The sequence below is a fragment of the Zosterops lateralis genome (genome assembly GCF_965231275.1).
Source record: "Zosterops lateralis genome assembly, chromosome: 38".
Lineage (NCBI taxonomy): Eukaryota > Metazoa > Chordata > Aves > Passeriformes > Zosteropidae > Zosterops > Zosterops lateralis.
Genome location: NC_139798.1, coordinates 539,961 through 557,076, shown reverse-complemented (window position 1 = coordinate 557,076; position 17,116 = coordinate 539,961). Strand labels below are relative to the sequence as shown.

Genomic DNA, 17,116 nt, shown 5'->3' with positions numbered 1-17,116 from the left:
AAATGACCCAAAATATCCCAAATTTCACCCAAAAATATCCCAAATTTTATCCAAAAAATGGCCCAAAATTCCCTTAAAAATTCAAAAAAAAATCCCAAAAAATGCTCAAAAAATTCCCTAAAAATTCCCAAAAAATTCCCTAAAAATTCCCAAAAAAATCTCCAAAAATTCCCAAAAAATTCCAAAAAATTCCCTAAAAATTCCCCAAAAATTCCCTAAAAATTCCCAAAAAATTCCCAAAAAAATCTGAAAAAAATCCCAAATAATTCCCAAAAAATTCCCAAAAAATTTCCAAAAAAAATCCCAAAAAATTCCCTAAAAATTCTCAAAAAATTCCATAAAAATTCCCGAAAATGCCCCAAAAAGAGCCCCAAAATTGACCCAAAAATCACCCAAAATTCACCCCAAAATTGTCTCAAAATTCACCCAAAAATGGCCCAAAATTCCCTTAAAAACGCCCCAAAAAATTAAAAAAAAAATCCCCAAAAATCGCCCCAAAATTCACCCAAAATTTATCCAAAAAATGGCCCAAAAAAAGGCCCAAAATTCCCTTTAAAAAGTCCCAAAAATGACCCAAAATTGTCCCAAAAATGGCACAAAAATTCACCCAAAAAATGACCAAAAAATGACAAAAAAAGCCCCAAAATTGACCCAAAAATGGCACAAAAATGACCCAAAATTGACCCAAAATTGACCCAAAATTGTCCCAAAAATGGCACAAAAATGACCCAAAATTGGCCCAAAATTCACCCAAAGTTCACCCAAAAAATGTCCCAAAATTCTTTTAAAAATGTCCCAAAAATGCCCCAAAAAATTCCCAAAATCTGACCTAAAATGGCCCCAAAATTGACCCAAAAATGGCACAAAAATGACCCAAAAAATGACCCAAAATTGACCCAAAATTGTCCCAAAATACCCCAAAAATTCACCCAAAAAAATGGCCCCAAAACGTCCCAAAAATCGCCCAAAAAAAGGTCCCGGAAATGTCCTGAAAATGCCCCAAAATTGTCCCAAAAATGGCACAAAAATTACCCAAAAATGCCCCAAAAATTCACCCAAAATGGCCCAAAATTATCCCAAAAATGGCCCAAAAATGCCCCAAAATAAACCAAAGTCTGCCCTAAAATTACCCCAAATCCCCCAAACTGACCCCAAAACCCCCCAAATTCCCCAAACTGACCCCAAATCTCCTCCAGACCCCAAAAGTGACTCTCAGACCCCCCAAAACCCCCAAAAAGTCCCCCAAACCGACCCTGAACTGACCCCAAATCCCCCCAAAATTCCCCAAATCTCCTCCAGACCCCAAAAGTGACTCTCAGACCCCCCAAAATCCCCCAAATCCCCCCAAAACTGACCCCAAATCCCCCCAAAATCCCCCAAACTGACCCAAAACCGACTCAAAGTGACCCCAAATCCCCCAAAGTGACCCCAAATCTCCTCCAGACCCCAAAAGTGACTCTCAGACCCCCCAAAATCCCCCAATCCCCCCAAAACTGACCCCAAATCCCCCCAAAATCCCCCAAACTGACCCAAAACCGACTCAAAGTGACCCCAAATCCCCCAAAGTGACCCCAAATCTCCTCCAGACCCCAAAAGTGACTCTCAGACCCCCCAAAATCCCCCCAAAATCCCCTAAAGGGACCCCAAATCCCCCAAAGTGACCCCAAATCTCCCCAAAATCCCCCCAAATCCCCCCAAAACTTCTCAAAGTGATCCCAAATCCCCCCAAAATCCCCCAAATCCCCCCAAATCCCCCCAAATCCCCCCAAAATCCCCCCAAAATCCCCCAAAATCCCCCCAAAATCCCCCCAAATCCCCCAAAATCCCTCAATCCCCCAAAATCCCAAAACTGACCCCAAACTGACTCAAAGTGACCCCAAATCCCCTAAAGTGACCCCAAATCCCCCCAAATTGACCCCAAATCTCCTCCAGACCCCAAAAGTGACTCTCAGACCCCCCAAAATCCCCCAAATCCCCCCCAATTCCCCCAAACTGACCCCAAAATTCCCAAACCTGACCCCAAAATCCCCCCAAAATCCCCCAAACTGACCCTGACCTGACCCCAAATCCCCCAAACCCCCCAAAATCCCCCCAAATCCCCCCAAAATCCCCCCAAACCCCCCAAAATCCTCCAAAATCCCCCCAAAATCCCCCAAAATCCCCCCAAAATCCCCCAAACTGACCCCCAAACCCCCCAAAATCCCCCAAAATCCCCCAAAATCCCCCCAACTGACCTCAAAATTAATTTTAATTTCACTTTCAGGCTCCCCAGGCTCCCTGTGGCCCCCCGGCCCGGCTCTGACCGCGCGATTCCGGCGCCTCCTCGGGGGCTGCCAACGGGGCCGGGACCCCCCCGAGCCCCCCCGGGACCCCCCGAGAGCCCCCAACCCCCCCCCGGGGGAGAGGAGGAGACCCCGGCGGGGACACGACGCCCCCAGGAGGGACAAACTCCAGCGGTGAGGAAATTCTGGGGGGGATTTGGGGGAATTTGGGGATTTTTTGGGGGGTTTTTGGGGGGTTTTTGGGGATTTTTTTGGGGGATTTTTGGGAATTTTTAAGGGGATTTTTTGGGGATTTTTTGGGGATTTTTTGGGGATTTTTTGGGGATTTTTTGAGGATTTTTTGGGGATTTTTTGGGATTTTTTGGGGGATTTTTGGGGGATTTTTTGGGGATTTTTGGGGGATTTTTAAGGGGATTTTTTGGGGATTTTTGGGGATTTTTTTGGGATTTTTTAAGGGGATTTTTTGGGGATTTTTTGGGGGATTTTTGGGGTTTATTTGGGATTGTTTGGGGATTTTTTGGGGATTTTTTGGGGATTTTTTTGGGGATTTTTTGGGGATTTTTTTGGGGATTTTTTGGGGATTGTTTGGGGATTTTTTGGGGATTTTTGGGGATTTTTTGGGAATTTTTTGGAGATTTTTTGGGGATTTTTTGGGGATTTTTGGGAATTTTTGGGGAATTTTCGGGGGATTTTTTTGGGATTTTTAAAGGGGATTTTTTGGGGATTTTTTGGGGGATTTTTGGGGTTTATTTGGGATTGTTTGGTATTTTTTTTCGATTTTTTGGGGATTTTTTAGGGATTTTTTCGGGGATTTATTGGGGATTTTTTTGGGGATTTTTTGGGAATTTTTTGGGGATTTTTAGGGAATTTTTAGGGAATTTTTAGGGGATTTTTAGGGAATTTTTAGGGAAATTTCGGGGAAATTTTGGGGAATTTTCGGGGGATTTTTTGGGAATTTTTAAGGGGATTTTTTGGGGATTTTTTGGGGGGTTTTTTGGGAATTTTTTGGGGATTTTTTTGGGGATTTTTTGGGATTTTTTGAGGGATTTTTTGGGGATTTTTGGGGATTTTTTGGGGATTTTTTTGGGATTTTTTGGGGAGCTTTTGGGAGATTTTTTGGGAGATTTTTTGGGGATTTTTTGGGGATTTTGGGGGATTTGGGGTCAGTTTTTATCCCCAATTCCATCTGGACCTGACAAGAACAAACCAATTTCATTTTGGGAGATTTTGGAGCAGTTTTGGGGTGATTTTTGGGCATTTCTGGGCCGTTTTTCGTCATTTTTTCGTCAAATTTTCACCGATTTTCTCCATTTTTTCACCGATTTTCACCGAATTTTCACTGTTTTTCCCCATTTCCAGCTGGACCCGGCGCGAACAGGCCGATTTCCTGCGCGTGGCCTCCACCTTCGGGGTGGAGCTGGAGCCGGGCTCGGGGCGGTTCCGCTGGGGCCGGTTCCGGGCTCTGGCCAACCTGGAGCGGCGCTCGGACGAGGAGCTGACCCGGTTCTACCACGGCTTCGTGGCCATGTGCCGCCAGGTCTGCCGCCTGCCCCCGGCACCAGGAGAGGGTAAGAGGGAAATTTATTAATTTTGGGGTTTTTTGGGTTTTTTTGGGGAATTTTTGGGGGTTTTTTGGGGATTTTTTGGGCTTTTTTTGGGGTTTTTTCTGGGGTTTTTTGGGTTTTTTTTGGGGGATTTTGGGGATTTTTGGGGGATTTTTTGGGAATTTTTAAGGGGATTTGTTGGGGATTTTTGGGGATTTTTTTGGGATTTTTTGGGGTTTTTTTGGGGTTTTTGGGGGATTTTTTGGGAATTTTTAAGGGGATTTTTTGGGGTTTTTTTGGGGATTTTTTGAGGATTTTTTGGGGATTTTTTTGGGGGTTTTTTGGGGTTTTTTTGGGTTTTTTTTGGGATTTTTTTGGGGTTTTTTTGGGGTTTTTTGGGGTTTTTTTGGGGGGGTTTGGATGGAAATCGAGGGGTTTAGACCCAAATCCAGGGGTCTCTGCCGCCTGCCCCCCGCCCCGGGGGACGGTAAGAGGGAAATTTATTTATTTGGGGTTTTTTGGGAATTTTTTTGGGTTTTTTTGGGGGTTTTTTTGGGGTTTTTTGGGGATTTTTTGGGGGTTTTTTGGGTTTTTTTGGGGGGTTTGGGAGGGTTTGGATGGAAATCTGGAGGTTTCAACTCAATTTGGGAGAGTTTTAACTCAAATGGGGAGGTTTGAACCCAAATCGAGGGGTTTGAACCCAAATTTGAAACTCAAATTGAGGAGTTTGTACCCAAAAAAAAGGGGGTTTAACCCAAATCAAGGGATTTTAACCCAAATCGGGAGGTTTCAACTCAATGTGGGAGAGTTTTAACTCAAATTGGGAGGTTTGAACCCAAATTGGGAGAGTTTGAAACCAAATTAAAGGGTTTTAATTCAAAATAATGGGTTTGAACCCAAAATAAGGGATTTTTAAGCCCAAATTGAGGGATTTTTAACCCCAAAATAATGGATTTTAACCCAAATTGAGGGATTTTAACCCAAATTGAGGGATTTTAACCCAAATCAAAGGGTTTGAATCAAAATCGAGGGTTTTGAACCCAAATTCAGGGGGTTTCAGGGTCTCTGCCGCCTGCCCCCCGCCCCGGGAGACGGTAAGAGGGAAATTTATTTATTTGGGGTTTTTTTGGGTTTTTTGGGGGTTTTTTTGGGGTTTTTTGGGGTTTTTTTGGGGGATTTTGGGGATTTTTTTTGGGTTTTTTTGGGTTTTTTTTGGGGGGTTTGGATGGAAATTGAGGGGTTTGAACCCAAAATAAGAAGGTTTAAGAAATCTCTGCCGCCTGCCCCCGGCGCCGGGAGAGGGTAAGGGAAAAAATAAACCCATTTTTTGGGAATTTTTGGGGGTTTTTTGGGGTTTTTTTGGGGTTTTTTGGGGTTTTTTTTGGGGGGTTTGGATGGAAATTGAGGGGTTTAGACCCAAATCCAGGGGTCTCTGCCGCCTGCCCAATTTTTTCACGATTTTTTCCCATTTTTACCCCAATTTTTTCCCAATTTTACCCCAATTTTTCCCCATTTTTCCCCCATTTTTAACCCTTTCATTGCCATTTCCCCCCCCAATTTTCCCCATATTTTAACCCTTTCTCTTCCAGGTTCCGACCCATTTTTAACCCTTTCTTTGCCATTTTTAACCCTTTCTCTGCCGTACTTTCTCCGATTTTCTCGCCGTTTTTTGCCCCTTTAACAGAATTTTCTCTCCTTTTTTTCTCCCCCTGGCAGCTCCCCCCGTGGCCGTGTCCCCCTCCTCGCCGTCCCCCTGCGTCCCGGTGTCGCGGGGCGTGGCGTGGCGCTGCCTGCGGCGCCTGTGGCTGCTGCGCTGCCTGCGGGAGCGCGTCCTGCCCCGCCCGGGGCTGGGCTCCCTCCTGCGCTGCCGCGCCCCGGCCCCGGGCTCCGCGCTGCCGCCCTGGTGGCTGCGGGGCGTCCACGACGCCGAGCTGCTCCGCGCCGCCGCCCGCCACGGCCTGCGGGGGGCGATGCTGAGACACGGCCTCTCCCTGCCGCCCGCGATGGCGACGACGACGACCAATGAGGGGCAGGGACACAACGGGGACAATGGTGGGGACACCAACGTGGACATGGAGATGAGGCACAGGGAGGAGAGTGAGGATGAGGAGGATGAAGGTGAGTTTTGGGGAAATAACCCAGAATTTTTGGGGTTTTGGAGTCCCAATAATTCAAAAATGTTGATTCTGGCGCCGCCTGGTGGACAGAGAGGGGAATGACAAATGTGACAATGACAATAATGAGAATAAATGACAATAATGACAATAATGAGAATAATTTTTGGGGGGGAAAAAAGGGAAAAAAATTCAGATTTGAGGGAGGGAAAAATGAGGAAAGGAACAGAAAGGAGAAGGAGGAGGATGAAGGTGAGTTTTGGGGAAAATAATGAAATTTGGGGTATTTGGAGTCCTGATTTTGTAGGAAAAAAAAGTTAAATTTTAGGGGGAAAAATGGGGAAAGGAGGAGGAAGGAGGAAGAGGAGAAGGAGGAGGAGGATGAAGGGGAGTTTTGGGGGAAAAAATGGGAATTTTGGGGGGTTTGGAGTCCTAATAATTCAAAATGTTGATTCTGGCGCCGCCTGGTGGACAGAGAGGGGAATGACAACGGTGATAATGGTGACAGTAAATTTTTGGGGAAAAAAATCAGATTTTTAGGGAGGGAAATGGGGAGAGGAGGAGGAGGATGAAGGGGAGTTTTGGGGAAAAAAACGGGAATTTTTTGGGGTTTTGGAGTCAGAATTTTGGGGGAAAAAAGGAAAAAAAATTTAAATTTTAGAGGGAAAAAATGGGGAAAGGAGGAGGAAAAGGAGGAGGAGGATGAAGGTGAGTTTTGGGGAAAAAATCGGGAATTTTGGGGGGTTTGGAGTCCCAATAATTCAAAATGTTGATTCTGGCGCCACCTGGTGGACAGAGAGGGGAATGACAACGGTGACAATGACAATAATAATGAGAATAATGAGAATAATGAGAATAATTTTTGGGGAAAAAAATCAGATTTTTAGGGAGGAAAATGGAGAAAGGAGGAGGAGGGTGAAGGTGAGTTTTGGGGAAAAAAACGGGAATTTTTGGGGGTTTTGGAGTCAGAATTTTGAAGGAAAAAAGGAAAAAAAAAGGAAAAAAAAATAAATTTAAGGGGGGAAAAATGGAGGAAAGGAGGAGGAGGATGAAGGTGAGTTTTTGGGGAAAAAATCAGGAATTTTTGGGGGTTTGGGGTCTTGATTTCAGGGAAAAACAGAAAAATAAATTGGGGGAAAAAAGCCCAAAATTGAGAGGAAAAAACCCCCCAAAATTCGGGAAAAAAACCCAAAAATTGGAGGAAAAAAACTAAAATTGGGGGGAAAAAACCGCTCCAAATTGGCGGGAAAAAAAAAAAAACAAAAAAAATTGAGGGAAAAAAGTTCCAAATTTTTTGGGGAAAAAACCTCCCAAAATTGGGAAAAAAAACCCAAAAATTGTGGAAAAATCCACAAAATTGAGGGAAAAAAACCTCCAAAAATTGGGGGAAGAAATTGCCAAAAATTGGGGGGAAAAAACCCAAAAATTGGGGAAGAAATTGCCAAAAATTTTGGAAAACGACCCACAAAATTGGTTGGAAAAAACGTTCTAAAAATTGGGAAAAAATTTGGGAAAAATCCTCAAAATTAGGGAAAAAAAACCTCCCAAAATTTGGGAAAAAAAAACCTAAAAATTGAGGAAAAAAATCCAAATTTTGGGGGGGAAAAAAATCAAAAATTGGAGGAAAAAAATTCCAAATTTTTGGGGAAAAAAATATCAAAAATTGAAGGAAAAAAAAATCCAGATTTTTGGGGAAAAAAAAAAAAAACAAAAAAATTGGGAGAAAAAACCCCCAAAAATTGGGAAAAAAAAAATCAAAAATTGAGGAAAAAAAATTCAAATTTTGGGAGAAAAAAAAAAAAAAATTGGGGGAAAAAAATCCAAATTTTTGGGGAAAAAAAATAAAAATAAAATTGGAAAAAACCCCAGAAATTGGGAAAAAAATACTCCAAAAATTGGGAAAAAACAAAACAAAAAATTGGAAAAAAAAACACCAAAAATCAGGGAAAAAAATTCAAATTTTTTGGAAAAAATTCCAAATTTTTGGGGAAAAAAACACCAAATTTTTGGAAAAAAACCCCAAAAATTGGGGAAAAAAATTCACATTTTTTTAGGAAAAAAAATCCCAAATTTTTGGGGAAAAAACCCCAAATTTTGGGTTGGATTTTTGGGGTGAATTTTCTAATTTTTGGGATTTATTTTTATTATTTTTTTTTGGCAGGGCCGGAGCTGTTTGAGGACGAGGAGGAGGAAGAGGAGGGGGAGGAGGGGGAGGGGGAGGGGCAGGGCCAGGATTCCCCTCCCCCACCCCCCGGGGACCCCAAAGCGCCCCTCCCCCACCCCGGGGGGGCGGGGCCACAAAATCTCCTTTATTGGCCCAAGGTGAGGGGAAAACAACCAAAAAGGGCAAAAAAAACCAGAAAAAAATCCCAGAAAAATCCAGAAAAAAAAAACTTTTTTAAAAAAAAAAAAAATCCGAAAAAAACAAAAAAATATCCAAAAAAATTCCAAAAAAAATTCTCAAAAAAAATCCAAAAAAATTCCAAAAATAAATCCAAAAAAATCCAAAAAAAAATCCGAAAAATATTCCAAAAAAATAAAAAAAAAAAACGAAAAAAAAATTCCAAAAATATCTAAAAAAATCCGAAAAAATCAAAAAAAACCCAAAAAAAAAAAAAAAATTCCAAAAAAAATCCAAAAAAATTCCAAAAATAAATCCAAAAAAATCCAAAAAAAATTCCAAAAAATATTCCAAAAAAATAAAAAAAAAATCGAAAAAAAAATCCAAAAATATCTAAAAAAATCCGAAAAAAATCAAAAAAAATCCAAAAAAATAAAAAAAAATCCAAAAAAATAAAAAAAATCAAAAAAAATTTTAAAAAAATTCAAAAAAATTAAAAAAAAATCCAAAAAAATTCCCAAAAAAAATAAAAAAAAAATCCAAAAAAATAAAAAAAAAAAATTCCCCAAAAAAATATAAAAAAAAATAAAAAAAAATTACAAAAAAAAATTCAAGAAATTCCACCAAAAAACTCCCAAAAATGTCCAAAAAACCCAGGAAAAAACCCAAAAAAATCCCCCAAAAAATCATCAAAAAACCCCCAAAAAACTCCCCCAAAAAAACCCAGAAAATATAAAAAAAAAAAAAAAAAATTTTCAAAAAAAAATCACAAAAAATTCCACCAAAAAAACTCCCAAAAATCCTAAAAAAATTCCCCAAAAAATCCCAAAAATCTCCTTAAAAAATACCAAAAAAACCCCGAAAAATCCCTTAAAAACCCTTTAAAAAAAAACCAAAAAAAATCCGAAAAAATAAAAAAAATCCAAAAAAATTCTAAAAAAATCCAAAAAAATTCCAAAAAAAAATCCAAAAAAATTCCAAAAAAATCAAAAAAAAATCCAAAAAAATTCCAAAAAACCCTAAAAAAACCCTCTAAAGAATCAAAAAAAAAAAAAACCAAAAAATTGCAAAAAAATCCCTAAAACACCCTTTAAAAAAACAAAAAAAATCCAAAAAAAAATTCCAAAAAAATCCAAAAAATTCCAAAGAAATCCCAAAAAATTCCAAAAAAAATCCAAAAAAATTTCCAAAAAATCAAAAAAAAATTCAAAAAAACCCTAAAAAAACCCTTTAAAAAACCAAAAAAAAATCCAAAAAAAATCCAAAAAAACCCCAAAAAAATCCGAAAAAAATCCATAAAAAATCAAAAAAAACCCCCAAAAATTCCCAAAAATCTCCTTAAAAAATACCAAAAAAAAGATGAAATATCCCGAAAAAAATTCCAAAAAAAATCCAAAAAAATTCGAAAGAAAATCCAAAAAAATCAAAAAAAAAAAATCTAAAAAAAACCCCCGAAAAATTCTAAAAAAAAACCCCAAAGAAATAAAAAAAAAAATTCCAAAAAAAATCCGAAAAAAATATTAAAAAAATCAAAATAAATCCAAAAAAAAAATCCCAAAAAAACCCTTTAAAAAACCAAAAAAAAAATTCCAAAGAAAATCTAAAAAAATAAAAAAAAACCCATTTAAAAATCTAAAAAAAATCTAACAAAAATCCTAAAAAATCCTAAAGAAATTCCCCAAAAAATCCCAAAAATCTCCTTAAAAATTACCACAAAACCCTTAAAAATCCCTAAAAAAAATCCAAAAAAAGACCTAAAAAAATCTGAAAAAAATCCAAAAAAAATCCCCAAAAAAACCCCCAAAAAATACCGAGAAAAATTCCAAAAAAACCCCCAAAAAATCAAAAAAAAATCCGAAAAAAATCCATTAAAAAATCCAAAAAAAATCCAAAAAAAAACCCCAAAAAATCAAAAAAAAATCTAAAAAAATCCAAAAAAAACCCATTTAAAAATCTAAAAAAAAATCTAAAAAAAATCCTAAAAAATCCTAAAGAAATTCCCCAAAAAATCCCAAAAATCTCCTTAAAAATTACCCAAAAAAACCCTTAAAAATCCCTAAAAAAAATCCAAAAAAAGACCTAAAAAAATCTGAAAAAAATCCAAAAAAAATCCCCAAAAAAACCCCCAAAAAATACTGAAAAAAATTCCAAAAAAACCCCAAAAAAATCCAAAAAAATTCCGAAAAAAATCCATAAAAAATCCAAAAAAAAAAATCCAAAAAAAAATTCCAAAAAAAATCCGAAAAAAATATTTAAAAAAATCGAAATAAATCCAAAAAAAATCAAAAAAAAAATCCCAAAAAAACCCTTTAAAAAACCCAAAAAATCCAAAAAAAATCCAAAAAAAACCCCAAAAAAATCCAAAAAAATTCCGAAAAAAATCCATAAAAAATCCAAAAAAAATCCAAAAAATTCCCAAAAAAATCCATAAAAAATCCAAAAAAATTCCAAAAAATTCCCAAAAATCTCCTTAAAAAATACCAAAAAAAAGTGAAAAATCCCGAAAAAAAATCCAAAAAAATCCCAAAAAAAAACCCCCAAAAAATCCAAAAAAAATCCAAAAAAATTTCTTTCTTCTCCCAAACTTGTAATTCACCCAAAATTTATATTTTTTTAATTAAAATTGATGTTTTTCTCGGCAGGAAGGGGCCCTGATCCGGCGCCTGGAGCTGCTGTGCCGCGCGGTGCTGACGGCGGGGGAGGGGCCCGAGGCCGCCCCTCCCCCCCCCTGCCCCTGCCCCTCCCCCCCCCGCGAGGGCAAAGAGTTCACGGTGCAGATCAAGGACGTGAGTCGCCAAAAATTAAAATTTCAAACCCAAAATTCACATTTCTGGTTCATGTTTAGGGTTTTTTACCAAATTTTGCGGATTTTTACCCAAAATTTTGCCGTTTTTTAACCAATTTTTGGGGATTTTCACCCAAAATTATTCATTTTTTGGGGTGTTTTTAACCAAATTTTTGTGGTTTTTACCGGAAATTTGCTTTTTTGGTTCATATTTAGGGGGTTTGACCAAAATGTGGGGATTTTCGCCCGAAATTTTGCCGGTTTTTATTTTATTTTTTTTGGAAATTTTTTGGAATTTTTTTGGGTTTTTTTGGGGTTTTTTTTGGAATTTTTTTGGAATTTTTTTGGATTTTTTTGGAATTTTTTGGGATTTTATTTTGGAAATTTTTTTGAATTTTTTTGGAATTTTTTGAGGGTTTTTTTGAAAATTTTTTTTTTTTTTGGAATTTTTTTGGAATTTTTTTGGATTTTTTTTTTGGATTTTTTGGGGGTTTTTTTGGTATTTTTAAAGGAGTTTTTTTAACCATTTTTTGTGGATTTTCACCCAAAATTCTTCATTTTTTTTGGGTGTTTTAACCAAATTTTTGTGGTTTTTACCCAAAACTAAAATCCCTGGTTCATGTTTAGGGTTTTTATCAAATTTTTGGGATTTTTACCCAAAATTTTGGTGTTTTTTGGGTGTTTTTTTACCAAATTTTCAGGTTTTTTTACCCCAAATTTGCCCAGTCACCAAAATTATCATTTTTTAACCCAAAATTTGCTTTTTTGGTTCATGTTTGGGGGGTTTGACCAAAATTCGGGGATTTTCACCCAAAATTTTGGTGGTTTTCGGGTGTTTTTTCCCCCAAATTTCGATTTTTTCACCCAAAAATCTTCGTTTTTGGGTGTTTTTAAACAAATTTTTGTGATTTTCACTCAGAATTCACATCCCTGGTTCATATTTAGATTTTTTAACCAAATTTTTGGGATTTTTTACCCAAAATTTCGCCTTTTTTTGGGGGTTTTTTACCAATTTTTGGGGATTTTTACCCAAAATTTCTCCATTTTTGGGGGTTTTTTTACCCAAATTTCATGGTTTTTTCCCCCAAACTCCGTTTTTTTGTTCCCTTTTTCCCATTTTTAACCAAAATCTGCATTTTTTCACCCAAAACCCTTTTTTTCCTTCCTCCCCTCCCATTTTTTACCCCAAAAATTTCATTTTTTACCCCAAAAATTTCATTTTTTTCCCCAAATTCTCATTTTTTTTCCCCAATTTCTCGTTTTTTTCCCAAAATTCTCATTTTTTTTCCCCCAATTCTCATTTTTTACCCCAAAGTCTCATTTTTTTACCCAAAATATTAATTTTTCCCCCCAAATTCTCATTTTTTCCCCAAATTCTCATTTTTTCCCCCCAAATTCTCTTTTTTTACCCCAAATTCTTTCGACCCTTTCAATCCCACCCGTTCTTTCACCCAAATTTCACATTTTTTCACCCAAAAATTCCATTTTCTCGTTTCTCTTTCCCCGTTTTTCACCCAAATTTCGGGGGTTTTTCCCCCAAACTCCTTTTTTCTGATCTTTTTTTCCCGTTTTTGACCAAAATTGTGATTTTTTTACCCGAGTTTCAGGAGGAGGGGCTTGAACTGGTTCGTATTTATGGGTTTTAATCGAATTTTTTTTTTTTTTATTTCCCAAAATTTGGGTAAAAAAAAACGGGTGGGATTTAAAGGGTAGAAAGAATTTTGGGGAAAAAACGAGAATTTGGGGGAAAAAAAAAGAGAATTTGGGGGAAAAAAAAAAGAATTTTGGGTAAAAAATTAATATTTGGGGGGAAAAAATGAGAATTTGGGGAAAAAAAAAAAAAATTTGGGGGAAAAAAATGAGAATTTGGGGGAAAAAAATGAGAATTTGGGGGAAAAAAAGAGAATTTGGGTAAAAAAAATTCGGATTTTGGGTAAAAAAAGGCAAAATTTCGTAAAAAAAATTCAAATTTTGGGCAAAAAAAGGCAAAATTTGGTAAAAAAAAAGAATTTTGGGTAAAAAAAGTCAAAATTTGGTAAAAAAAATTAATATTTGGGGGAAAAAATGGGAATTTTGGGAAAAAAAATTAAAATTTGGGGGAAAAAATGAGAATTTTGGGGTAAAAAAATGAGAATTTGGGGTAAAAATTTTGGGTTTTTTTCCCCAAACTCCTTTTTTTTGTTCCTTTTTTCCCTTTTTTTGACCAAAATTGTGATTTTTGGCCGGAATTCCAGGAGGAGGGGCTGAAATTGACCTTCCAGAAGCACCGACTGGGCCCCAACGGCGCCGCCCGGGCACAAAACCAGGGCAGGAAAAACAACAAAAAAATGGTCGAGGTGAGAAAATCTGGGGGGAAAATAAAAAATTTGGGGAAAAATAAAAAATTTGGGGGGAAAAATAAAAAAATTTGACGTGAAAAATGTGGATTTTTGGGAAAAAAATGGAATTTTGGGGGAAAAAATAAAAAAAATTGGGGGGAAAAAATAAAATTTCCAGAAAAAAAATTCAGATTTTGGGGAAAAACCAAAAAATTTCGGGGAAAAAATAAGAAACTTGGGGGAAAATAAAAAATTGGCGGAAAAAATAAAGGATTTGGGGGAAAAAATAAAAAAAAATTGGGGAAAAAATTAAAAAAATTGGGGGAGAAAATAAAAAAAATTGGTAAAAAAATAAAATTTCCAGAAAAAAATTTCAAATTTTGGGGAAAAACCAAAAAATTTCGGGGAAAAAATAAAAAATTTGGGGGAAAATAAAAAATTGGCGGAAAAATGAAAAAAAAAGGGGAAAAAATGAAAAAAATTGGGGAAAAATAAAAAATTTGGGGGAAAAATAAAAAATTTGGCAAAAAAATCTCAATTTTAGGGAAATTTGGGGTGAAAAATGGGGATTTTGGGAAAAAATAAAAAATTTGGGGGAAAAAATAAAAAATTTGGGGGAAAAAATTAAAAAAATGGGGGAAAAAAATAAAAATTGGGGGAAAAAATAAAAAAAATTGGGGGAAAAATAAAAAAATTTGGGGGAAAAAAAGGAAAAATTTTGGTAAAAAAATAGAATTTCCAGAAAAAAAAAATCAGATTTTGGGGAAAAAAATGGAATTTTGGGAGGAAAAAATAAAAAATTTGGGGGAAAAATGGGGATTTTTGGGAAAAAATGGAATTTTTGGGGGGAAAAAATAAAAAATTTGGGGAAAAAGACCAAAAATTTTGGGGGAAAAAAAAAGGTTTTGGGAAAAAAAAAATCTGAATTTTGGGGGAAAAGGAAATTTCAGGGGGAAAAAATTAAGTTTTGGGGGAAAAACAAAAAAATTCAGGGAAAAAATTCGAATTTGGGGGAAAACCCAAAAATTTAGGTGAAAAACTTCAGATTTCGGGGGAAAAACATCAAATTTGGGGAAGAAAATTCAAATTTGGGGGAAAAAACTTTAAATTTGGGGGAAAAAACCCCAATTTTTGGGAAAAAGGAAATACGGGAGTGAAAAAAACTCAAAATTTGGGAAAAAAAAAACAATTTTGGGGCAATTTGGAGGGAAAAAAATCTCAATTTTGGGAGAAAACCCCCAAATTTGGGAAAAAAAAGGGAATTTGGGGGGGAAAAAACCCGCAAATTTTGGGGAAAAAAACCTTCAAATTGGGGAAAAAAAAAAAACCAGAAAATTTGTGGGAAAAAACCACAAATTTGCTGGAAAAAAAAAAAACAGATTTTGGGCAAATTCTGGGGGAAAAAATCTTAAATTTTGGGGGAAAAACCTCAAATTTGGGGTTTTTTTTTCCCGGATTTTTGATGGTTTTGACTAAAATTCGTGGGTTTTGACCAGAATTTGTGGGTTTTGAGCAGAATTTGTTGGTTTTTTGACTGAAATTTGTGTTTTTTTGCCCCAAGCTGGAGCTGCGCTGCCTCGAGGGGCTCCGGGGGGACCCCGAGGGCGTCGTGGGGACCCCAAACCCCCCCCGGGGGGACCCCGAGTTCCCCCAGCCCCGACTGCACCCGGTGAGCACAAAAAAATTCCGATTTACCCCCAAAAAACCCCGAAAAATTCACCCAAAAAATTCACCCAAAAAACCCCAAAATTCATCCCAAAAACAAAAAAAAATTCACCCGGAATTTACCCAAAAAAAACCCCAAAATTCCCCCCAAAAAAACGAAAAATTCCCCCCAAAAATCCAAAAAAATTCACAGCAAGAAACACCAAAAATTCACCAAAAAAACCCCCAAAATTCCCCCCAAAAAAACCAAAAAATTCACCCAAAAAAACCCAAAAAATTCACCACAAAAACCACAAAATTGACCCAAAAATTCACTCCAAAAAACCCCAAAATTCATCCGAAAAATTAACCCAAAAAACCCCAAAATTCATCCCAAAACCAAAAAAAATTTCACCCAAAATTTACTCAAAAAACCCCCAAAATTCACCCCAAAAAACCAAAAAATTCACCCAAAAATCCCAAAAATTCACCCAAAAATCCCAAAAAATTCACCCTAAAAAATCCCCAAAATTCACCGAAAAAACCCAAAAAAATTCACCTGAAAAATCCACAAAATTCACCCCAAAAATCCCAAAAAATTCACCAAAAAAAAAACCCCCAAAATTCACCCGAAATTCATCCCAAAAAACCACAAAAATTTACTCAAAATTCAACCTAAAAACCCCCAAAAATCGCTACAAAAAACCCACAAAAATTCACCCAAAATTCAACCTAAAAAACATCAAAATTCCCCCCCCAAAAAAACCCCAAAAAATTCACCCTAAAAATGCCAAAATCACCAAGAAAAAACCCCAAAAAAACCCCAAAAAATTTCTCAAAAATCACCCCAAAAATGCCGAAAATTCTCCCCAAAAAACTCCCAAAAATTCACCCAAAAAAACCAAAAAATTTGACCCAAAAAAATCGCAAAAAATCACCCAAAAAAGACCTAAAAATTCACAAAAAAAACCCCAAAAATTCACAGCGAAAAACCCAAAAATTCACCCCAAAAAACCCCAAAATTCATCCCAAAAACAAAAAAAAAACTCACCCAAAATTTACCCAAAAAATCCACAAAATTCACCCCAAAAAACCCAAAATTCACACAAAAATTAACCCAAAAAACCCCAAAATTCATCCCAAAAACTAAAAAAAATTCACCCAAAATTTACCCAAAAAAACCCCAAAATTCCCCCCAAAAAAACGAAAAATTCCCCCCAAAAAATCCACAAAATTCACCCCAAATAACCCCAAAATTCATCCGAAAGATGAACCCAAAAAACCCCAAAATTCATCCCAAAAACAAAAAAAAATTTCACCCAAAATTTACCCAAAAAAACCCCAAAAAATTCCCCCCAAAAAAACCAAAAAATTCACCCTAAAAAAACCCAAAATTCACCAAAAAAACCCAAAAAAATTCACCTGAAAAATCCACAAAATTCACCCCAAAAATCCCAAAAAATTCACCAAAAAAACCCCCCCAAAATTCACCCAAAATTCAACCTAAAAAACATCAAAATTCCCCCCCCAAAAAAACCCCAAAAATTCACCCTAAAAATGCCAAAATCACCAAGAAAAAACTCCAAAAAAACCCCCAAAAATTTCTCAAAAATCACCCCAAAAATGCCAAAAATTCTCCCCAAAAAACTCCCAAAAATTCACCCAAAAAACCCGAAAAATTTGACCCAAAAAAAACGCAAAAAATCACCCAAAAAACCCTAAAAATTCACCCCAAAAATTCACCCTAAAAAAACCCAAAATCGGCAAAAAATTCACCCCAAAAAACCCCAAAATTCACCCCAAAAACAAAAAGAAATCACCCAAAATTTACCCAAAAAACCCCCAAAATTCCCCCCAAAAAAACCAAAAATTCACCCAAAAAATCCCAAAAAAATTCACCTAAAAAACTCAAAAAATTCATCCTAAAAAAACACCAATTTGGCAAAAAATTCACCCCAAAAAACCCCAAAATTCACCAAAAAAGCCACAAAATATTCGCTAAAAAAACCCCCAAAATTTACCCCAAAAATCCCCAAAAATTCACCCTAAAAAAACCCAAAATCGCCAAAAAATTCACCCCAAAAAACC

General features: G+C 36.4%; 1 protein-coding gene across 1 annotated transcript in view; it reads left to right on the top strand.

Annotated features, from left to right (window-relative positions):
• The window catches only part of CHD8 (chromodomain helicase DNA binding protein 8), a 68,727-nt gene extending 52,698 nt beyond the window's left edge, over positions 1-16,029 (top strand). Inside the window, 7 exon segments of the mRNA XM_083882212.1 lie at positions 2,264-2,456; positions 3,642-3,850; positions 5,543-5,944; positions 8,102-8,262; positions 10,924-11,067; positions 13,301-13,402; positions 14,946-16,029. Of these exon segments, the coding sequence (XP_083738338.1) occupies positions 2,264-2,456; positions 3,642-3,850; positions 5,543-5,944; positions 8,102-8,262; positions 10,924-11,067; positions 13,301-13,402; positions 14,946-15,398 (1,664 nt within the window). The 3' untranslated portion in view covers positions 15,399-16,029.
• Positions 16,030-17,116: the final 1,087 nt, after the last annotated feature.